A 22,903-nucleotide genomic window follows, 5' to 3' on the forward strand; every position below is an offset into this window, starting at 1 on the left:
CTGTCGTTGATGTTGTAAATCAATCGCAAGTGACGTTGGTTCGTTTAATTATTATTAAATTTTTCGTTCTCGAATACAAACAAACAAAGGCCCTTTTCAGGGCCGCATTTTTATCTATTATGAGAAAACTTGCCTTTTTTTTTTCCCGATTTTCATTAGGTTAATTTTATTATTAAAATAAAAATAAAAAAAAAATATATATATATATTCTTTTTACTTTATTTATTCTTTTACTTGACTATATTAGTTTCAAACAGAAGAAAACTCACATGGATGCAATTAGTACAGGTACGTGTCCGACCTAATAGTACAAATCAAATCATTATTTATTATTTTATATTATTAGTAAGATATATAACTAGTTTTATTAAAACTTTAGTATAGTGCAGTCGTCGCGTGCAAAAATTTTCGTTTATTTCTAGTCCTTTTAGCACCACGTAAAAGCGTATTTAAGACAGTATAGGTATGTACAACATTTTTATTATTATCATTATAATTGTTGATTTATATTGATAGCGTGAAATCTCATTGTACATAGGTACTTAATATATATATTTAAAAAAAAAATAATGTTAAAAGAAAAAGAAAAAAAAAAAAAACTTTACAAGCAACCAGAATAGAACATTCCGCTCGCGCGTTCCGAAACTTGAAAGTTTGAATCTGTTTTACGTACCTCTCGATTGATCATCATTTTAACCTATGAAAACTTTTATATTTCATAAAAAAATAAGTTCAACCTTAAAAGTATACGAAGAGGGTTATATATTATTCATTAAATATATAATTATTATTCGTTTTATATGTAAAATATCATAATAAAGTTAACACTACCTGTGCAATCGACGAGATAGCGTTGTTAAAAGTTTAATATTATTTTATAATACGATCGGATCATAAAGAATCGTACATCAGTAGATTCAAGGATTCGTGTAGTTTAATCTAAATTCGATAGAATAATTACGTGTCTTTAATAATATCGAAAAAAATACAAAAGACGTGAGATGTGTTAGTGAAAAGTTTCAAGAATTGGTACACGAAAACGTATCGCGTTTTTAGCGTTCTCGTTACGGTAACAGATCGGCGCGGGTTCAAAACTAACCGATCGTGGCGACATCTGTAAGGTGTAAACATTTTCATTTTTCCGATTCATTATTCTGCCTGTGCTTAATAATAATATTGGAATCTCTTGTGTTTTGTGTGTGCGTGTACAACAACAATAATAATATAATCATCAACGATGGCAGATACCGCTGTTGCGACTGAAACTCCAGCTCCGGCTACACCCGTCAAAAAACCAAAAACATCCGCGAGTGGTGGTGCTTCCGCGGGCGCTAAGAAACCTAAAGCTAAACCGAGCCATCCGAAGACGTCGGAAATGGTGAACAGCGCTATTGCCGAACTCAAGGAGCGCAGCGGCTCGTCTTTACAAGCAATCAAGAAATACATAGCGGCCCAGTACAAGGTGGATGCTGAAAAATTAGCACCGTTCATAAGAAAGTATCTGAAGAACGCCGTCGAATCCGGTACTCTAATACAGACTAAAGGCAAGGGAGCTTCCGGATCTTTTAAACTGGAATCGAAGACCTCCGCTTCTAAGAAACCCGGTTCCGGATCTGGTGGTGCGTCCGGTGGCAGTTCCGTAAGGGCAGCAAAGGGCAACGCTTCGTCCGCTTCCGCTTCGGCAGCGTCTAAAGGCGGCAGCAGCAACAAAAAGGGAGGGGCCGGCGCCGGTGGTGCCGCTTCGACTTCTTCGGGGGCGGCTGCCGGCAGGGCCGGAAAGAAAGCGGCTGCAGCGTCAGCTTCATCGCCGTCGAAAGGTAAATCTTCGATTGCCGCAACCGCCGCAGTTTCGGTAAAGGAGAAAAGAGCCGCCGCCGCCGCGAAAAAGAAGCCCGCCGCCGCTGCTAGGAAGTCTGGAGCGAGCGCTAAAGCTGCGGCCGCCAAGAGCGCGCCGAAAGCTAAGAAAACAGCTAAACCACCAACAAAGAAACCGAAAGCGCCTAAACCGAAAAAGGCCACCGCCTCGACGCCTAAAACGAAACCTTCGGCCAAAAAAGCGTCCGCCGCTTCGAAGAAGTGATTCATTGGGTACAACAGCAGCAGCACACAATGATTTAAAAATACATACAAATATATTAAAACGAACCAACCATGTGTGTGTGTGCCAGTCACCTAATCATCATCATCTTATAATAAATAATGTATGTTTGTGTCTAACTCGATCGACGTTCGACGACGACGACGACGACGACGACGACGACGACGACGACGATGAAGACGCGAAGATTACACACGGCACGCATCGATATACAACAGCCCTTTTCAGGGCTAACAATTCAATCAATCAATTACTATATATTACACCTAATAAATAAATAAATAAATAAATAAATAAATAAATAAATAAATAAATAAATAGATAGATATATATATAATATACTACGTAAAGGGTAATTCTATTCGATTATACATAATAGTACCTATATATTTATATTTTTTCGTTAATTTGTTTCATTATTCATTATTTTTAGTATTGCTTTAACACACACACACACAATTTCACACGTGCTTGCTTTCTATTCATACAAATTATTCGTTCTTCTTCATACTTCATACTATTCTATTTTCTATTCGTTTCGTTTCATACTGCTACTATGATGATTATTATTATTAATATTATGCTTGTCTTCTTGTTTCTTTCTTATTTGTTTGCTATTACACCGATTACCGGCCGCCGGACCCCGCCCGACTGCCCGACTCTACTCGACTCGACTCTACTCTCTTAATGATTCATTCGTTCAAACCTTTCGATGCCACGTAAACGTACAACCATCAGCCGAACGAAGAAAATTTATATAAATACCCAAAAAATGCGGCGCGAGCAAATCATTTAGAACTTTGCTTTCGCTCTGTACGGACGTTCGCGAGACACGCGTGCGTTCGAGTGCTTTCGTGTGTTATATCGTTAACTTTTTTAAACTTCAAACATGTCCGGTCGCGGAAAAGGCGGAAAAGTTAAGGGCAAGGTCAAGTCCCGTTCGAACCGTGCCGGTCTTCAGTTTCCGGTCGGTCGTATACACAGATTGTTGCGCAACGGAAATTACGCTGAACGCGTTGGTGCCGGTGCACCGGTTTACCTGGCCGCCGTCATGGAATACTTGGCCGCTGAAGTTTTGGAATTGGCCGGTAACGCAGCAAGAGACAACAAGAAGACTAGAATTATTCCTAGACATCTTCAACTCGCCATAAGGAACGACGAGGAACTGAACAAACTCCTTTCCGGTGTGACAATCGCCCAAGGCGGAGTTTTACCAAACATTCAAGCGGTACTACTCCCGAAGAAGACCGAGAAGAAAGCTTAAAAAACGCTTCAAACTCGCTCGCAAGGACAACAACAACAACACAACATGTCGTCGATAATATTTATATATAATAAATAATAATAATCGACGAACACATATTTTGTTCGTTGTTGTTGTTATTATTATTATTATTATATTGTATTGTTGACAGAAATCAAAGGCCCTTTTCAGGGCCGCAATATGAATCAATCAATCAATCAATCAATACTGAATCGACCGAATCTAATCCATATATTAAATAAATAAATAAATAATTAAATGAAAATAAACATATTTCTCAAGTACAAAAAATTTATCCGTATTTTCTTCTCGTACCTACCTACCTACCTACCTATCTATCTGATCCTATCCTTATCCATTCGTATACATATTTATGAGCGAAGATAATTCTTGTTCTTACTTGTGTCTATATAAATAAATTAATATATTATATTATATATAAATATAGAATAATTTACTGTAAGCATATAATATAAATCATTTTAAAAGCACTCACTCACGGAAACGATACATGATCTTCGATCGTGACGAAAGCTCCGACGAATGAACGATAAAAGTCATTCCCGATTGGTTCGCTGCCGTTGAAAGCTCGATCTCACCATGATGCTCAACGGGTATCTGAAAAGTAAAAAAATACAAGTTAGACCGGCCGAACGTTTTTATTCTACCGCTTCGCGTTAACCGTGCCGCACGTCCGTTACGTTTGCGTTCCGTGGGGATTTCTAAAGAGCAATCTAAATACTAATATCGAATCATCATGCCGCCTAAGACAAGTGGAAAGGCCGCCAAGAAATCTGGTAAAGCCCAGAAAAATATTTCGAAGACCGATAAGAAAAAGAAGAAGCACAAGAGGAAGGAAAGTTACGCCATTTACATTTACAAAGTGCTGAAGCAGGTCCATCCCGACACCGGTATTTCGAGTAAAGCCATGTCGATCATGAATTCGTTCGTGAACGACATCTTCGAACGTATCGCTGCAGAAGCTTCTCGTCTCGCCCATTACAACAAGCGTTCGACGATAACCTCGAGGGAGGTTCAGACTTCAGTGAGATTGTTGTTACCGGGTGAACTCGCCAAGCACGCGGTCAGTGAAGGAACCAAAGCCGTCACGAAATACACGAGCTCCAAGTAACTTTCTTCATGACTTCGGTAATTATTTCAAACTCACAAAACTGATGCACGACCGTACGCTGTTCGTATGCGTGTTTCGGTTGCATTTACATCGACAAAAGGCCCTTTTCAGGGCCGCAAAATCTATCAATAAAATGATTATTATTATTAATATACGATCTATTTATAAGAATTAAATAAATTACATATTGTTGTTATTATTTTTAATATACCTCAAATACCAATATACCTATCATGCATCACACACCGATTTTTATATATTATTAAATCATAATATTAGTTGTAGCAGTAGTATTCTAATAACCAAAAGTGAATGTAATGTGTGATGTATAAAAAGTAAAATCATTAAATTATTATTAATAAATAAATAAACAATATATGTACCTATGTATAAGAAATAGATATTATATATTTAATAATAACAATTAAAACACATTAAATTTTGAATATATCCGTCTCGCTCTATCGCGTGCTCGCACGCATCTCCATACAATAGAGCAAAACGAGCCCGTTCGATTCGTGACTTCAAAAAAGTATAAATACGAGTGGGTAGTGACGCCGACATTTTTAGTGTATCTCGTTCGTTCGTAGCGCGCGGACGCGGACGTATTATCGTTTACTTACTTACCTACCTATCTATTACTCGTACGTTTACGTCGTGAACTCGTCGTCTCGAAATGGCGCGTACCAAACAGACTGCTCGTAAGTCGACCGGAGGTAAAGCTCCTCGCAAGCAATTGGCGACCAAGGCCGCTCGTAAGAGCGCACCGGCAACAGGAGGTGTCAAGAAGCCTCATCGTTACAGGCCCGGGACGGTCGCCCTTCGTGAGATTCGTCGTTACCAGAAGAGCACGGAACTCTTGATTCGCAAACTGCCTTTCCAGCGTCTCGTCCGTGAGATAGCTCAAGATTTCAAGACCGATCTCCGTTTTCAGAGTTCGGCGGTGATGGCCCTGCAGGAAGCCAGCGAGGCGTATCTGGTCGGTCTCTTCGAGGACACGAACCTTTGCGCTATTCACGCGAAACGTGTGACAATAATGCCAAAAGACATACAGCTCGCCCGCAGAATCAGAGGTGAACGTGCGTAAATTATTTGTTGATGACCAAATTAATTGATTGATTGATTGATGTGTGTTATTATTTAATTTACTACGCCGTCTCGCGATGCTGATTTTATTATGAAGAAACAAAAAAGGCCCTTTTCAGGGCCGCAATTCATTCATATAACAGAATACACACTGCCTACTGTTATTTATTATTATTATTTTTAACTTACCCGTTTCATTGTATAATATATTATATTATGTATTACGATAACATATACCGTATACCGTAGTCGTATTAAATTAAATATACGTTGAACGTAAATATATAAATAAATAATATATATAACTATTTCAGATATAATTGTGATATAGTAAATTGTATTCAAACGTTCGATTCGATAAACTAAGAAGACAACGTCGTTGTGAATATTACCCCCCCCCCCCCCGGCGTCGCTTTACAACGTTCAAAGAATCGTCCGTGGTTGCGCGCACAGGCGCAGCGTATAAATATAGGTCCGAACGTAATTTTCGGAGGCTCATTCGTCGTTCGTCGCGCAACGCGTTAAAGTCTGCTGCTACTACTAATACAAAACACAAACCGAGAAGTTCGTCAAGATGACCGGTCGCGGTAAAGGAGGCAAAGGTCTTGGAAAGGGGGGCGCTAAACGTCACAGGAAGGTGTTGCGTGATAACATCCAGGGCATCACGAAACCGGCTATCCGTCGTTTGGCTCGCAGAGGTGGAGTGAAACGTATCTCCGGTCTTATATACGAAGAGACTCGCGGCGTTCTCAAAGTGTTCCTCGAAAACGTGATCCGCGACGCTGTCACATACACCGAACACGCCAAGAGGAAGACCGTCACCGCTATGGATGTTGTGTACGCTCTGAAACGCCAAGGTCGCACCCTGTACGGTTTCGGCGGTTAAAGAAGTTTCATCGACGATTTTTTATTTTTATTTTTTGTCTCGAGAACGATTCAATTTCTTTTTTAATTACACGGACAACCGAGCAATGACTGACAACTGACAACAGCGGTGACAGCAAGCAAGCAACACACGACGTGGACCATCTAGAAACATGTTTCAAGAACTTTTAGCTGTCGTTGATGTTGTAAATCAATCGCAAGTGACGTTGGTTCGTTTAATTATTATTAAATTTTTCGTTCTCGAATACAAACAAACAAAGGCCCTTTTCAGGGCCGCATTTTTATCTATTATGAGAAAACTTGCCTTTTTTTTTTCCCGATTTTCATTAGGTTAATTTTATTATTAAAATAAAAATAAAAAAAAAATATATATATATATTCTTTTTACTTTATTTATTCTTTTACTTGACTATATTAGTTTCAAACAGAAGAAAACTCACATGGATGCAATTAGTACAGGTACGTGTCCGACCTAATAGTACAAATCAAATCATTATTTATTATTTTATATTATTAGTAAGATATATAACTAGTTTTATTAAAACTTTAGTATAGTGCAGTCGTCGCGTGCAAAAATTTTCGTTTATTTCTAGTCCTTTTAGCACCACGTAAAAGCGTATTTAAGACAGTATAGGTATGTACAACATTTTTATTATTATCATTATAATTGTTGATTTATATTGATAGCGTGAAATCTCATTGTACATAGGTACTTAATATATATATTTAAAAAAAAAATAATGTTAAAAGAAAAAGAAAAAAAAAAAAAAACTTTACAAGCAACCAGAATAGAACATTCCGCTCGCGCGTTCCGAAACTTGAAAGTTTGAATCTGTTTTACGTACCTCTCGATTGATCATCATTTTAACCTATGAAAACTTTTATATTTCATAAAAAAATAAGTTCAACCTTAAAAGTATACGAAGAGGGTTATATATTATTCATTAAATATATAATTATTATTCGTTTTATATGTAAAATATCATAATAAAGTTAACACTACCTGTGCAATCGACGAGATAGCGTTGTTAAAAGTTTAATATTATTTTATAATACGATCGGATCATAAAGAATCGTACATCAGTAGATTCAAGGATTCGTGTAGTTTAATCTAAATTCGATAGAATAATTACGTGTCTTTAATAATATCGAAAAAAATACAAAAGACGTGAGATGTGTTAGTGAAAAGTTTCAAGAATTGGTACACGAAAACGTATCGCGTTTTTAGCGTTCTCGTTACGGTAACAGATCGGCGCGGGTTCAAAACTAACCGATCGTGGCGACATCTGTAAGGTGTAAACATTTTCATTTTTCCGATTCATTATTCTGCCTGTGCTTAATAATAATATTGGAATCTCTTGTGTTTTGTGTGTGCGTGTACAACAACAATAATAATATAATCATCAACGATGGCAGATACCGCTGTTGCGACTGAAACTCCAGCTCCGGCTACACCCGTCAAAAAACCAAAAACATCCGCGAGTGGTGGTGCTTCCGCGGGCGCTAAGAAACCTAAAGCTAAACCGAGCCATCCGAAGACGTCGGAAATGGTGAACAGCGCTATTGCCGAACTCAAGGAGCGCAGCGGCTCGTCTTTACAAGCAATCAAGAAATACATAGCGGCCCAGTACAAGGTGGATGCTGAAAAATTAGCACCGTTCATAAGAAAGTATCTGAAGAACGCCGTCGAATCCGGTACTCTAATACAGACTAAAGGCAAGGGAGCTTCCGGATCTTTTAAACTGGAATCGAAGACCTCCGCTTCTAAGAAACCCGGTTCCGGATCTGGTGGTGCGTCCGGTGGCAGTTCCGTAAGGGCAGCAAAGGGCAACGCTTCGTCCGCTTCCGCTTCGGCAGCGTCTAAAGGCGGCAGCAGCAACAAAAAGGGAGGGGCCGGCGCCGGTGGTGCCGCTTCGACTTCTTCGGGGGCGGCTGCCGGCAGGGCCGGAAAGAAAGCGGCTGCAGCGTCAGCTTCATCGCCGTCGAAAGGTAAATCTTCGATTGCCGCAACCGCCGCAGTTTCGGTAAAGGAGAAAAGAGCCGCCGCCGCCGCGAAAAAGAAGCCCGCCGCCGCTGCTAGGAAGTCTGGAGCGAGCGCTAAAGCTGCGGCCGCCAAGAGCGCGCCGAAAGCTAAGAAAACAGCTAAACCACCAACAAAGAAACCGAAAGCGCCTAAACCGAAAAAGGCCACCGCCTCGACGCCTAAAACGAAACCTTCGGCCAAAAAAGCGTCCGCCGCTTCGAAGAAGTGATTCATTGGGTACAACAGCAGCAGCACACAATGATTTAAAAATACATACAAATATATTAAAACGAACCAACCATGTGTGTGTGTGCCAGTCACCTAATCATCATCATCTTATAATAAATAATGTATGTTTGTGTCTAACTCGATCGACGTTCGACGACGACGACGACGACGACGACGACGACGACGACGACGATGAAGACGCGAAGATTACACACGGCACGCATCGATATACAACAGCCCTTTTCAGGGCTAACAATTCAATCAATCAATTACTATATATTACACCTAATAAATAAATAAATAAATAAATAAATAAATAAATAAATAAATAAATAAATAGATAGATATATATATAATATACTACGTAAAGGGTAATTCTATTCGATTATACATAATAGTACCTATATATTTATATTTTTTCGTTAATTTGTTTCATTATTCATTATTTTTAGTATTGCTTTAACACACACACACACAATTTCACACGTGCTTGCTTTCTATTCATACAAATTATTCGTTCTTCTTCATACTTCATACTATTCTATTTTCTATTCGTTTCGTTTCATACTGCTACTATGATGATTATTATTATTAATATTATGCTTGTCTTCTTGTTTCTTTCTTATTTGTTTGCTATTACACCGATTACCGGCCGCCGGACCCCGCCCGACTGCCCGACTCTACTCGACTCGACTCTACTCTCTTAATGATTCATTCGTTCAAACCTTTCGATGCCACGTAAACGTACAACCATCAGCCGAACGAAGAAAATTTATATAAATACCCAAAAAATGCGGCGCGAGCAAATCATTTAGAACTTTGCTTTCGCTCTGTACGGACGTTCGCGAGACACGCGTGCGTTCGAGTGCTTTCGTGTGTTATATCGTTAACTTTTTTAAACTTCAAACATGTCCGGTCGCGGAAAAGGCGGAAAAGTTAAGGGCAAGGTCAAGTCCCGTTCGAACCGTGCCGGTCTTCAGTTTCCGGTCGGTCGTATACACAGATTGTTGCGCAACGGAAATTACGCTGAACGCGTTGGTGCCGGTGCACCGGTTTACCTGGCCGCCGTCATGGAATACTTGGCCGCTGAAGTTTTGGAATTGGCCGGTAACGCAGCAAGAGACAACAAGAAGACTAGAATTATTCCTAGACATCTTCAACTCGCCATAAGGAACGACGAGGAACTGAACAAACTCCTTTCCGGTGTGACAATCGCCCAAGGCGGAGTTTTACCAAACATTCAAGCGGTACTACTCCCGAAGAAGACCGAGAAGAAAGCTTAAAAAACGCTTCAAACTCGCTCGCAAGGACAACAACAACAACACAACATGTCGTCGATAATATTTATATATAATAAATAATAATAATCGACGAACACATATTTTGTTCGTTGTTGTTGTTATTATTATTATTATTATATTGTATTGTTGACAGAAATCAAAGGCCCTTTTCAGGGCCGCAATATGAATCAATCAATCAATCAATCAATACTGAATCGACCGAATCTAATCCATATATTAAATAAATAAATAAATAATTAAATGAAAATAAACATATTTCTCAAGTACAAAAAATTTATCCGTATTTTCTTCTCGTACCTACCTACCTACCTACCTATCTATCTGATCCTATCCTTATCCATTCGTATACATATTTATGAGCGAAGATAATTCTTGTTCTTACTTGTGTCTATATAAATAAATTAATATATTATATTATATATAAATATAGAATAATTTACTGTAAGCATATAATATAAATCATTTTAAAAGCACTCACTCACGGAAACGATACATGATCTTCGATCGTGACGAAAGCTCCGACGAATGAACGATAAAAGTCATTCCCGATTGGTTCGCTGCCGTTGAAAGCTCGATCTCACCATGATGCTCAACGGGTATCTGAAAAGTAAAAAAATACAAGTTAGACCGGCCGAACGTTTTTATTCTACCGCTTCGCGTTAACCGTGCCGCACGTCCGTTACGTTTGCGTTCCGTGGGGATTTCTAAAGAGCAATCTAAATACTAATATCGAATCATCATGCCGCCTAAGACAAGTGGAAAGGCCGCCAAGAAATCTGGTAAAGCCCAGAAAAATATTTCGAAGACCGATAAGAAAAAGAAGAAGCACAAGAGGAAGGAAAGTTACGCCATTTACATTTACAAAGTGCTGAAGCAGGTCCATCCCGACACCGGTATTTCGAGTAAAGCCATGTCGATCATGAATTCGTTCGTGAACGACATCTTCGAACGTATCGCTGCAGAAGCTTCTCGTCTCGCCCATTACAACAAGCGTTCGACGATAACCTCGAGGGAGGTTCAGACTTCAGTGAGATTGTTGTTACCGGGTGAACTCGCCAAGCACGCGGTCAGTGAAGGAACCAAAGCCGTCACGAAATACACGAGCTCCAAGTAACTTTCTTCATGACTTCGGTAATTATTTCAAACTCACAAAACTGATGCACGACCGTACGCTGTTCGTATGCGTGTTTCGGTTGCATTTACATCGACAAAAGGCCCTTTTCAGGGCCGCAAAATCTATCAATAAAATGATTATTATTATTAATATACGATCTATTTATAAGAATTAAATAAATTACATATTGTTGTTATTATTTTTAATATACCTCAAATACCAATATACCTATCATGCATCACACACCGATTTTTATATATTATTAAATCATAATATTAGTTGTAGCAGTAGTATTCTAATAACCAAAAGTGAATGTAATGTGTGATGTATAAAAAGTAAAATCATTAAATTATTATTAATAAATAAATAAACAATATATGTACCTATGTATAAGAAATAGATATTATATATTTAATAATAACAATTAAAACACATTAAATTTTGAATATATCCGTCTCGCTCTATCGCGTGCTCGCACGCATCTCCATACAATAGAGCAAAACGAGCCCGTTCGATTCGTGACTTCAAAAAAGTATAAATACGAGTGGGTAGTGACGCCGACATTTTTAGTGTATCTCGTTCGTTCGTAGCGCGCGGACGCGGACGTATTATCGTTTACTTACTTACCTACCTATCTATTACTCGTACGTTTACGTCGTGAACTCGTCGTCTCGAAATGGCGCGTACCAAACAGACTGCTCGTAAGTCGACCGGAGGTAAAGCTCCTCGCAAGCAATTGGCGACCAAGGCCGCTCGTAAGAGCGCACCGGCAACAGGAGGTGTCAAGAAGCCTCATCGTTACAGGCCCGGGACGGTCGCCCTTCGTGAGATTCGTCGTTACCAGAAGAGCACGGAACTCTTGATTCGCAAACTGCCTTTCCAGCGTCTCGTCCGTGAGATAGCTCAAGATTTCAAGACCGATCTCCGTTTTCAGAGTTCGGCGGTGATGGCCCTGCAGGAAGCCAGCGAGGCGTATCTGGTCGGTCTCTTCGAGGACACGAACCTTTGCGCTATTCACGCGAAACGTGTGACAATAATGCCAAAAGACATACAGCTCGCCCGCAGAATCAGAGGTGAACGTGCGTAAATTATTTGTTGATGACCAAATTAATTGATTGATTGATTGATGTGTGTTATTATTTAATTTACTACGCCGTCTCGCGATGCTGATTTTATTATGAAGAAACAAAAAAGGCCCTTTTCAGGGCCGCAATTCATTCATATAACAGAATACACACTGCCTACTGTTATTTATTATTATTATTTTTAACTTACCCGTTTCATTGTATAATATATTATATTATGTATTACGATAACATATACCGTATACCGTAGTCGTATTAAATTAAATATACGTTGAACGTAAATATATAAATAAATAATATATATAACTATTTCAGATATAATTGTGATATAGTAAATTGTATTCAAACGTTCGATTCGATAAACTAAGAAGACAACGTCGTTGTGAATATTACCCCCCCCCCCCCGGCGTCGCTTTACAACGTTCAAAGAATCGTCCGTGGTTGCGCGCACAGGCGCAGCGTATAAATATAGGTCCGAACGTAATTTTCGGAGGCTCATTCGTCGTTCGTCGCGCAACGCGTTAAAGTCTGCTGCTACTACTAATACAAAACACAAACCGAGAAGTTCGTCAAGATGACCGGTCGCGGTAAAGGAGGCAAAGGTCTTGGAAAGGGGGGCGCTAAACGTCACAGGAAGGTGTTGCGTGATAACATCCAGGGCATCACGAAACCGGCTATCCGTCGTTTGGCTCGCAGAGGTGGAGTGAAACGTATCTCCGGTCTTATATACGAAGAGACTCGCGGCGTTCTCAAAGTGTTCCTCGAAAACGTGATCCGCGACGCTGTCACATACACCGAACACGCCAAGAGGAAGACCGTCACCGCTATGGATGTTGTGTACGCTCTGAAACGCCAAGGTCGCACCCTGTACGGTTTCGGCGGTTAAAGAAGTTTCATCGACGATTTTTTATTTTTATTTTTTGTCTCGAGAACGATTCAATTTCTTTTTTAATTACACGGACAACCGAGCAATGACTGACAACTGACAACAGCGGTGACAGCAAGCAAGCAACACACGACGTGGACCATCTAGAAACATGTTTCAAGAACTTTTAGCTGTCGTTGATGTTGTAAATCAATCGCAAGTGACGTTGGTTCGTTTAATTATTATTAAATTTTTCGTTCTCGAATACAAACAAACAAAGGCCCTTTTCAGGGCCGCATTTTTATCTATTATGAGAAAACTTGCCTTTTTTTTTTCCCGATTTTCATTAGGTTAATTTTATTATTAAAATAAAAATAAAAAAAAAATATATATATATATTCTTTTTACTTTATTTATTCTTTTACTTGACTATATTAGTTTCAAACAGAAGAAAACTCACATGGATGCAATTAGTACAGGTACGTGTCCGACCTAATAGTACAAATCAAATCATTATTTATTATTTTATATTATTAGTAAGATATATAACTAGTTTTATTAAAACTTTAGTATAGTGCAGTCGTCGCGTGCAAAAATTTTCGTTTATTTCTAGTCCTTTTAGCACCACGTAAAAGCGTATTTAAGACAGTATAGGTATGTACAACATTTTTATTATTATCATTATAATTGTTGATTTATATTGATAGCGTGAAATCTCATTGTACATAGGTACTTAATATATATATTTAAAAAAAAAATAATGTTAAAAGAAAAAGAAAAAAAAAAAAAAACTTTACAAGCAACCAGAATAGAACATTCCGCTCGCGCGTTCCGAAACTTGAAAGTTTGAATCTGTTTTACGTACCTCTCGATTGATCATCATTTTAACCTATGAAAACTTTTATATTTCATAAAAAAATAAGTTCAACCTTAAAAGTATACGAAGAGGGTTATATATTATTCATTAAATATATAATTATTATTCGTTTTATATGTAAAATATCATAATAAAGTTAACACTACCTGTGCAATCGACGAGATAGCGTTGTTAAAAGTTTAATATTATTTTATAATACGATCGGATCATAAAGAATCGTACATCAGTAGATTCAAGGATTCGTGTAGTTTAATCTAAATTCGATAGAATAATTACGTGTCTTTAATAATATCGAAAAAAATACAAAAGACGTGAGATGTGTTAGTGAAAAGTTTCAAGAATTGGTACACGAAAACGTATCGCGTTTTTAGCGTTCTCGTTACGGTAACAGATCGGCGCGGGTTCAAAACTAACCGATCGTGGCGACATCTGTAAGGTGTAAACATTTTCATTTTTCCGATTCATTATTCTGCCTGTGCTTAATAATAATATTGGAATCTCTTGTGTTTTGTGTGTGCGTGTACAACAACAATAATAATATAATCATCAACGATGGCAGATACCGCTGTTGCGACTGAAACTCCAGCTCCGGCTACACCCGTCAAAAAACCAAAAACATCCGCGAGTGGTGGTGCTTCCGCGGGCGCTAAGAAACCTAAAGCTAAACCGAGCCATCCGAAGACGTCGGAAATGGTGAACAGCGCTATTGCCGAACTCAAGGAGCGCAGCGGCTCGTCTTTACAAGCAATCAAGAAATACATAGCGGCCCAGTACAAGGTGGATGCTGAAAAATTAGCACCGTTCATAAGAAAGTATCTGAAGAACGCCGTCGAATCCGGTACTCTAATACAGACTAAAGGCAAGGGAGCTTCCGGATCTTTTAAACTGGAATCGAAGACCTCCGCTTCTAAGAAACCCGGTTCCGGATCTGGTGGTGCGTCCGGTGGCAGTTCCGTAAGGGCAGCAAAGGGCAACGCTTCGTCCGCTTCCGCTTCGGCAGCGTCTAAAGGCGGCAGCAGCAACAAAAAGGGAGGGGCCGGCGCCGGTGGTGCCGCTTCGACTTCTTCGGGGGCGGCTGCCGGCAGGGCCGGAAAGAAAGCGGCTGCAGCGTCAGCTTCATCGCCGTCGAAAGGTAAATCTTCGATTGCCGCAACCGCCGCAGTTTCGGTAAAGGAGAAAAGAGCCGCCGCCGCCGCGAAAAAGAAGCCCGCCGCCGCTGCTAGGAAGTCTGGAGCGAGCGCTAAAGCTGCGGCCGCCAAGAGCGCGCCGAAAGCTAAGAAAACAGCTAAACCACCAACAAAGAAACCGAAAGCGCCTAAACCGAAAAAGGCCACCGCCTCGACGCCTAAAACGAAACCTTCGGCCAAAAAAGCGTCCGCCGCTTCGAAGAAGTGATTCATTGGGTACAACAGCAGCAGCACACAATGATTTAAAAATACATACAAATATATTAAAACGAACCAACCATGTGTGTGTGTGCCAGTCACCTAATCATCATCATCTTATAATAAATAATGTATGTTTGTGTCTAACTCGATCGACGTTCGACGACGACGACGACGACGACGACGACGACGACGACGACGATGAAGACGCGAAGATTACACACGGCACGCATCGATATACAACAGCCCTTTTCAGGGCTAACAATTCAATCAATCAATTACTATATATTACACCTAATAAATAAATAAATAAATAAATAAATAAATAAATAAATAAATAAATAAATAGATAGATATATATATAATATACTACGTAAAGGGTAATTCTATTCGATTATACATAATAGTACCTATATATTTATATTTTTTCGTTAATTTGTTTCATTATTCATTATTTTTAGTATTGCTTTAACACACACACACACAATTTCACACGTGCTTGCTTTCTATTCATACAAATTATTCGTTCTTCTTCATACTTCATACTATTCTATTTTCTATTCGTTTCGTTTCATACTGCTACTATGATGATTATTATTATTAATATTATGCTTGTCTTCTTGTTTCTTTCTTATTTGTTTGCTATTACACCGATTACCGGCCGCCGGACCCCGCCCGACTGCCCGACTCTACTCGACTCGACTCTACTCTCTTAATGATTCATTCGTTCAAACCTTTCGATGCCACGTAAACGTACAACCATCAGCCGAACGAAGAAAATTTATATAAATACCCAAAAAATGCGGCGCGAGCAAATCATTTAGAACTTTGCTTTCGCTCTGTACGGACGTTCGCGAGACACGCGTGCGTTCGAGTGCTTTCGTGTGTTATATCGTTAACTTTTTTAAACTTCAAACATGTCCGGTCGCGGAAAAGGCGGAAAAGTTAAGGGCAAGGTCAAGTCCCGTTCGAACCGTGCCGGTCTTCAGTTTCCGGTCGGTCGTATACACAGATTGTTGCGCAACGGAAATTACGCTGAACGCGTTGGTGCCGGTGCACCGGTTTACCTGGCCGCCGTCATGGAATACTTGGCCGCTGAAGTTTTGGAATTGGCCGGTAACGCAGCAAGAGACAACAAGAAGACTAGAATTATTCCTAGACATCTTCAACTCGCCATAAGGAACGACGAGGAACTGAACAAACTCCTTTCCGGTGTGACAATCGCCCAAGGCGGAGTTTTACCAAACATTCAAGCGGTACTACTCCCGAAGAAGACCGAGAAGAAAGCTTAAAAAACGCTTCAAACTCGCTCGCAAGGACAACAACAACAACACAACATGTCGTCGATAATATTTATATATAATAAATAATAATAATCGACGAACACATATTTTGTTCGTTGTTGTTGTTATTATTATTATTATTATATTGTATTGTTGACAGAAATCAAAGGCCCTTTTCAGGGCCGCAATATGAATCAATCAATCAATCAATCAATACTGAATCGACCGAATCTAATCCATATATTAAATAAATAAATAAATAATTAAATGAAAATAAACATATTTCTCAAGTACAAAAAATTTATCCGTATTTTCTTCTCGTACCTACCTACCTACCTACCTATCTATCTGATCCTATCCTTATCCATTCGTATACATATTTATGAGCGAAGATAATTCTTGTTCTTACTTGTGTCTATATAAATAAATTAATATATTATATTATATATAAATATAGAATAATTTACTGTAAGCATATAATATAAATCATTTTAAAAGCACTCACTCACGGAAACGATACATGATCTTCGATCGTGACGAAAGCTCCGACGAATGAACGATAAAAGTCATTCCCGATTGGTTCGCTGCCGTTGAAAGCTCGATCTCACCATGATGCTCAACGGGTATCTGAAAAGTAAAAAAATACAAGTTAGACCGGCCGAACGTTTTTATTCTACCGCTTCGCGTTAACCGTGCCGCACGTCCGTTACGTTTGCGTTCCGTGGGGATTTCTAAAGAGCAATCTAAATACTAATATCGAATCATCATGCCGCCTAAGACAAGTGGAAAGGCCGCCAAGAAATCTGGTAAAGCCCAGAAAAATATTTCGAAGACCGATAAGAAAAAGAAGAAGCACAAGAGGAAGGAAAGTTACGCCATTTACATTTACAAAGTGCTGAAGCAGGTCCATCCCGACACCGGTATTTCGAGTAAAGCCATGTCGATCATGAATTCGTTCGTGAACGACATCTTCGAACGTATCGCTGCAGAAGCTTCTCGTCTCGCCCATTACAACAAGCGTTCGACGATAACCTCGAGGGAGGTTCAGACTTCAGTGAGATTGTTGTTACCGGGTGAACTCGCCAAGCACGCGGTCAGTGAAGGAACCAAAGCCGTCACGAAATACACGAGCTCCAAGTAACTTTCTTCATGACTTCGGTAATTATTTCAAACTCACAAAACTGATGCACGACCGTACGCTGTTCGTATGCGTGTTTCGGTTGCATTTACATCGACAAAAGGCCCTTTTCAGGGCCGCAAAATCTATCAATAAAATGATTATTATTATTAATATACGATCTATTTATAAGAATTAAATAAATTACATATTGTTGTTATTATTTTTAATATACCTCAAATACCAATATACCTATCATGCATCACACACCGATTTTTATATATTATTAAATCATAATATTAGTTGTAGCAGTAGTATTCTAATAACCAAAAGTGAATGTAATGTGTGATGTATAAAAAGTAAAATCATTAAATTATTATTAATAAATAAATAAACAATATATGTACCTATGTATAAGAAATAGATATTATATATTTAATAATAACAATTAAAACACATTAAATTTTGAATATATCCGTCTCGCTCTATCGCGTGCTCGCACGCATCTCCATACAATAGAGCAAAACGAGCCCGTTCGATTCGTGACTTCAAAAAAGTATAAATACGAGTGGGTAGTGACGCCGACATTTTTAGTGTATCTCGTTCGTTCGTAGCGCGCGGACGCGGACGTATTATCGTTTACTTACTTACCTACCTATCTATTACTCGTACGTTTACGTCGTGAACTCGTCGTCTCGAAATGGCGCGTACCAAACAGACTGCTCGTAAGTCGACCGGAGGTAAAGCTCCTCGCAAGCAATTGGCGACCAAGGCCGCTCGTAAGAGCGCACCGGCAACAGGAGGTGTCAAGAAGCCTCATCGTTACAGGCCCGGGACGGTCGCCCTTCGTGAGATTCGTCGTTACCAGAAGAGCACGGAACTCTTGATTCGCAAACTGCCTTTCCAGCGTCTCGTCCGTGAGATAGCTCAAGATTTCAAGACCGATCTCCGTTTTCAGAGTTCGGCGGTGATGGCCCTGCAGGAAGCCAGCGAGGCGTATCTGGTCGGTCTCTTCGAGGACACGAACCTTTGCGCTATTCACGCGAAACGTGTGACAATAATGCCAAAAGACATACAGCTCGCCCGCAGAATCAGAGGTGAACGTGCGTAAATTATTTGTTGATGACCAAATTAATTGATTGATTGATTGATGTGTGTTATTATTTAATTTACTACGCCGTCTCGCGATGCTGATTTTATTATGAAGAAACAAAAAAGGCCCTTTTCAGGGCCGCAATTCATTCATATAACAGAATACACACTGCCTACTGTTATTTATTATTATTATTTTTAACTTACCCGTTTCATTGTATAATATATTATATTATGTATTACGATAACATATACCGTATACCGTAGTCGTATTAAATTAAATATACGTTGAACGTAAATATATAAATAAATAATATATATAACTATTTCAGATATAATTGTGATATAGTAAATTGTATTCAAACGTTCGATTCGATAAACTAAGAAGACAACGTCGTTGTGAATATTACCCCCCCCCCCCCGGCGTCGCTTTACAACGTTCAAAGAATCGTCCGTGGTTGCGCGCACAGGCGCAGCGTATAAATATAGGTCCGAACGTAATTTTCGGAGGCTCATTCGTCGTTCGTCGCGCAACGCGTTAAAGTCTGCTGCTACTACTAATACAAAACACAAACCGAGAAGTTCGTCAAGATGACCGGTCGCGGTAAAGGAGGCAAAGGTCTTGGAAAGGGGGGCGCTAAACGTCACAGGAAGGTGTTGCGTGATAACATCCAGGGCATCACGAAACCGGCTATCCGTCGTTTGGCTCGCAGAGGTGGAGTGAAACGTATCTCCGGTCTTATATACGAAGAGACTCGCGGCGTTCTCAAAGTGTTCCTCGAAAACGTGATCCGCGACGCTGTCACATACACCGAACACGCCAAGAGGAAGACCGTCACCGCTATGGATGTTGTGTACGCTCTGAAACGCCAAGGTCGCACCCTGTACGGTTTCGGCGGTTAAAGAAGTTTCATCGACGATTTTTTATTTTTATTTTTTGTCTCGAGAACGATTCAATTTCTTTTTTAATTACACGGACAACCGAGCAATGACTGACAACTGACAACAGCGGTGACAGCAAGCAAGCAACACACGACGTGGACCATCTAGAAACATGTTTCAAGAACTTTTAGCTGTCGTTGATGTTGTAAATCAATCGCAAGTGACGTTGGTTCGTTTAATTATTATTAAATTTTTCGTTCTCGAATACAAACAAACAAAGGCCCTTTTCAGGGCCGCATTTTTATCTATTATGAGAAAACTTGCCTTTTTTTTTTCCCGATTTTCATTAGGTTAATTTTATTATTAAAATAAAAATAAAAAAAAAATATATATATATATTCTTTTTACTTTATTTATTCTTTTACTTGACTATATTAGTTTCAAACAGAAGAAAACTCACATGGATGCAATTAGTACAGGTACGTGTCCGACCTAATAGTACAAATCAAATCATTATTTATTATTTTATATTATTAGTAAGATATATAACTAGTTTTATTAAAACTTTAGTATAGTGCAGTCGTCGCGTGCAAAAATTTTCGTTTATTTCTAGTCCTTTTAGCACCACGTAAAAGCGTATTTAAGACAGTATAGGTATGTACAACATTTTTATTATTATCATTATAATTGTTGATTTATATTGATAGCGTGAAATCTCATTGTACATAGGTACTTAATATATATATTTAAAAAAAAAATAATGTTAAAAGAAAAAGAAAAAAAAAAAAAAACTTTACAAGCAACCAGAATAGAACATTCCGCTCGCGCGTTCCGAAACTTGAAAGTTTGAATCTGTTTTACGTACCTCTCGATTGATCATCATTTTAACCTATGAAAACTTTTATATTTCATAAAAAAATAAGTTCAACCTTAAAAGTATACGAAGAGGGTTATATATTATTCATTAAATATATAATTATTATTCGTTTTATATGTAAAATATCATAATAAAGTTAACACTACCTGTGCAATCGACGAGATAGCGTTGTTAAAAGTTTAATATTATTTTATAATACGATCGGATCATAAAGAATCGTACATCAGTAGATTCAAGGATTCGTGTAGTTTAATCTAAATTCGATAGAATAATTACGTGTCTTTAATAATATCGAAAAAAATACAAAAGACGTGAGATGTGTTAGTGAAAAGTTTCAAGAATTGGTACACGAAAACGTATCGCGTTTTTAGCGTTCTCGTTACGGTAACAGATCGGCGCGGGTTCAAAACTAACCGATCGTGGCGACATCTGTAAGGTGTAAACATTTTCATTTTTCCGATTCATTATTCTGCCTGTGCTTAATAATAATATTGGAATCTCTTGTGTTTTGTGTGTGCGTGTACAACAACAATAATAATATAATCATCAACGATGGCAGATACCGCTGTTGCGACTGAAACTCCAGCTCCGGCTACACCCGTCAAAAAACCAAAAACATCCGCGAGTGGTGGTGCTTCCGCGGGCGCTAAGAAACCTAAAGCTAAACCGAGCCATCCGAAGACGTCGGAAATGGTGAACAGCGCTATTGCCGAACTCAAGGAGCGCAGCGGCTCGTCTTTACAAGCAATCAAGAAATACATAGCGGCCCAGTACAAGGTGGATGCTGAAAAATTAGCACCGTTCATAAGAAAGTATCTGAAGAACGCCGTCGAATCCGGTACTCTAATACAGACTAAAGGCAAGGGAGCTTCCGGATCTTTTAAACTGGAATCGAAGACCTCCGCTTCTAAGAAACCCGGTTCCGGATCTGGTGGTGCGTCCGGTGGCAGTTCCGTAAGGGCAGCAAAGGGCAACGCTTCGTCCGCTTCCGCTTCGGCAGCGTCTAAAGGCGGCAGCAGCAACAAAAAGGGAGGGGCCGGCGCCGGTGGTGCCGCTTCGACTTCTTCGGGGGCGGCTGCCGGCAGGGCCGGAAAGAAAGCGGCTGCAGCGTCAGCTTCATCGCCGTCGAAAGGTAAATCTTCGATTGCCGCAACCGCCGCAGTTTCGGTAAAGGAGAAAAGAGCCGCCGCCGCCGCGAAAAAGAAGCCCGCCGCCGCTGCTAGGAAGTCTGGAGCGAGCGCTAAAGCTGCGGCCGCCAAGAGCGCGCCGAAAGCTAAGAAAACAGCTAAACCACCAACAAAGAAACCGAAAGCGCCTAAACCGAAAAAGGCCACCGCCTCGACGCCTAAAACGAAACCTTCGGCCAAAAAAGCGTCCGCCGCTTCGAAGAAGTGATTCATTGGGTACAACAGCAGCAGCACACAATGATTTAAAAATACATACAAATATATTAAAACGAACCAACCATGTGTGTGTGTGCCAGTCACCTAATCATCATCATCTTATAATAAATAATGTATGTTTGTGTCTAACTCGATCGACGTTCGACGACGACGACGACGACGACGACGACGACGACGACGACGATGAAGACGCGAAGATTACACACGGCACGCATCGATATACAACAGCCCTTTTCAGGGCTAACAATTCAATCAATCAATTACTATATATTACACCTAATAAATAAATAAATAAATAAATAAATAAATAAATAAATAAATAAATAAATAGATAGATATATATATAATATACTACGTAAAGGGTAATTCTATTCGATTATACATAATAGTACCTATATATTTATATTTTTTCGTTAATTTGTTTCATTATTCATTATTTTTAGTATTGCTTTAACACACACACACACAATTTCACACGTGCTTGCTTTCTATTCATACAAATTATTCGTTCTTCTTCATACTTCATACTATTCTATTTTCTATTCGTTTCGTTTCATACTGCTACTATGATGATTATTATTATTAATATTATGCTTGTCTTCTTGTTTCTTTCTTATTTGTTTGCTATTACACCGATTACCGGCCGCCGGACCCCGCCCGACTGCCCGACTCCCGACTCCGACTCCGACGTTTAGATAATTAAAGGTATTTACGGGAGGCTTACTTTTATAGCCTTGATAGGATCCGTCATTCTGACCAATCAACGTGCAGCGCTTATCGCGTGATAATGCTCCGATTCGATTGGTCCGCAATATGAGTACAGTTTCTCGGTATAGTGTTTTAACAATAAACAATAGTCATTTAGTGCATAGTATTGTCGTTTTTTTCCTTTATAATGCCGTAATT

At 39.4% G+C, this 22,903-nt stretch overlaps 13 protein-coding genes across 13 annotated transcripts; all 13 read left to right on the forward strand.

The window, feature by feature from the left end:
- Positions 1-1,237: 1,237 nt before the first annotated feature.
- LOC134201205 (histone H1-like) lies at positions 1,238-2,152 on the forward strand. Its single transcript, XM_062675562.1, has one exon. The coding sequence runs from the start codon at positions 1,238-1,240 to the stop codon at positions 2,078-2,080; it is 843 nt and encodes a 280-aa protein (XP_062531546.1). The 3' UTR covers positions 2,081-2,152.
- An 835-nt stretch (positions 2,153-2,987) lies between these two features.
- Positions 2,988-3,362, forward strand: H2a-l2 (histone H2A-like protein 2). The gene has a single exon (NM_001160194.1). The coding sequence runs from the start codon at positions 2,988-2,990 to the stop codon at positions 3,360-3,362; it is 375 nt and encodes a 124-aa protein (NP_001153666.1).
- A 757-nt stretch (positions 3,363-4,119) lies between these two features.
- Positions 4,120-4,494, forward strand: H2b-l (histone H2B-like protein). The gene has a single exon (NM_001160196.1). It carries the CDS (start codon positions 4,120-4,122, stop codon positions 4,492-4,494), a length of 375 nt encoding a protein of 124 aa, NP_001153668.1.
- Positions 4,495-5,047: 553 nt separating this feature from the next.
- LOC134201206 (histone H3) lies at positions 5,048-5,707 on the forward strand. Its single transcript, XM_062675563.1, has one exon. The coding sequence runs from the start codon at positions 5,171-5,173 to the stop codon at positions 5,579-5,581; it is 411 nt and encodes a 136-aa protein (XP_062531547.1). The 5' UTR covers positions 5,048-5,170; the 3' UTR covers positions 5,582-5,707.
- A 2,156-nt stretch (positions 5,708-7,863) lies between these two features.
- Positions 7,864-10,290, forward strand: LOC134201207 (histone H2A). The gene has a single exon (XM_062675564.1). The coding sequence runs from the start codon at positions 9,625-9,627 to the stop codon at positions 9,997-9,999; it is 375 nt and encodes a 124-aa protein (XP_062531548.1). The 5' UTR covers positions 7,864-9,624; the 3' UTR covers positions 10,000-10,290.
- LOC134201202 (histone H1-like) lies at positions 7,875-8,789 on the forward strand. Its single transcript, XM_062675559.1, has one exon. The coding sequence runs from the start codon at positions 7,875-7,877 to the stop codon at positions 8,715-8,717; it is 843 nt and encodes a 280-aa protein (XP_062531543.1). The 3' UTR covers positions 8,718-8,789.
- Positions 10,291-10,641: 351 nt separating the features above from the next.
- LOC134201209 (histone H2B) lies at positions 10,642-11,325 on the forward strand. Its single transcript, XM_062675566.1, has one exon. The coding sequence runs from the start codon at positions 10,757-10,759 to the stop codon at positions 11,129-11,131; it is 375 nt and encodes a 124-aa protein (XP_062531550.1). The 5' UTR covers positions 10,642-10,756; the 3' UTR covers positions 11,132-11,325.
- A 307-nt stretch (positions 11,326-11,632) lies between these two features.
- On the forward strand, positions 11,633-12,724 carry LOC732935 (histone H3; the record flags this gene model as incomplete). The annotated part of the gene is given in 1 exon segment (NM_001046934.1): positions 11,633-12,724. A coding segment is annotated over 1 exon segment (411 nt). The 5' UTR covers positions 11,633-11,807.
- A 1,786-nt stretch (positions 12,725-14,510) lies between these two features.
- On the forward strand, positions 14,511-15,425 carry LOC134201203 (histone H1-like). Its single transcript, XM_062675560.1, has one exon. It carries the CDS (start codon positions 14,511-14,513, stop codon positions 15,351-15,353), a length of 843 nt encoding a protein of 280 aa, XP_062531544.1. The 3' UTR covers positions 15,354-15,425.
- Positions 15,426-15,910: 485 nt separating this feature from the next.
- On the forward strand, positions 15,911-16,926 carry LOC134201208 (histone H2A). The gene has a single exon (XM_062675565.1). It carries the CDS (start codon positions 16,261-16,263, stop codon positions 16,633-16,635), a length of 375 nt encoding a protein of 124 aa, XP_062531549.1. The 5' UTR covers positions 15,911-16,260; the 3' UTR covers positions 16,636-16,926.
- A 212-nt stretch (positions 16,927-17,138) lies between these two features.
- Positions 17,139-17,961, forward strand: LOC134201210 (histone H2B). Its single transcript, XM_062675567.1, has one exon. It carries the CDS (start codon positions 17,393-17,395, stop codon positions 17,765-17,767), a length of 375 nt encoding a protein of 124 aa, XP_062531551.1. The 5' UTR covers positions 17,139-17,392; the 3' UTR covers positions 17,768-17,961.
- Positions 17,962-18,325: 364 nt separating this feature from the next.
- Positions 18,326-21,622, forward strand: LOC134201211 (histone H3-like). The gene is made up of 2 exons (XM_062675568.1): positions 18,326-18,776; positions 19,415-21,622. Exons 1-2 carry the CDS (start codon positions 18,444-18,446, stop codon positions 19,736-19,738), a joined length of 657 nt encoding a protein of 218 aa, XP_062531552.1. The 5' UTR covers positions 18,326-18,443; the 3' UTR covers positions 19,739-21,622.
- LOC134201204 (histone H1-like) lies at positions 21,147-22,059 on the forward strand. The gene has a single exon (XM_062675561.1). The coding sequence runs from the start codon at positions 21,147-21,149 to the stop codon at positions 21,987-21,989; it is 843 nt and encodes a 280-aa protein (XP_062531545.1). The 3' UTR covers positions 21,990-22,059.
- The last annotated feature ends 844 nt before the right edge of the window (positions 22,060-22,903 follow it).

This window comes from Bombyx mori, chromosome 24 (genome assembly GCF_030269925.1).
Source record: "Bombyx mori chromosome 24, ASM3026992v2".
In the NCBI taxonomy this organism is placed as follows: domain Eukaryota; kingdom Metazoa; phylum Arthropoda; class Insecta; order Lepidoptera; family Bombycidae; genus Bombyx; species Bombyx mori.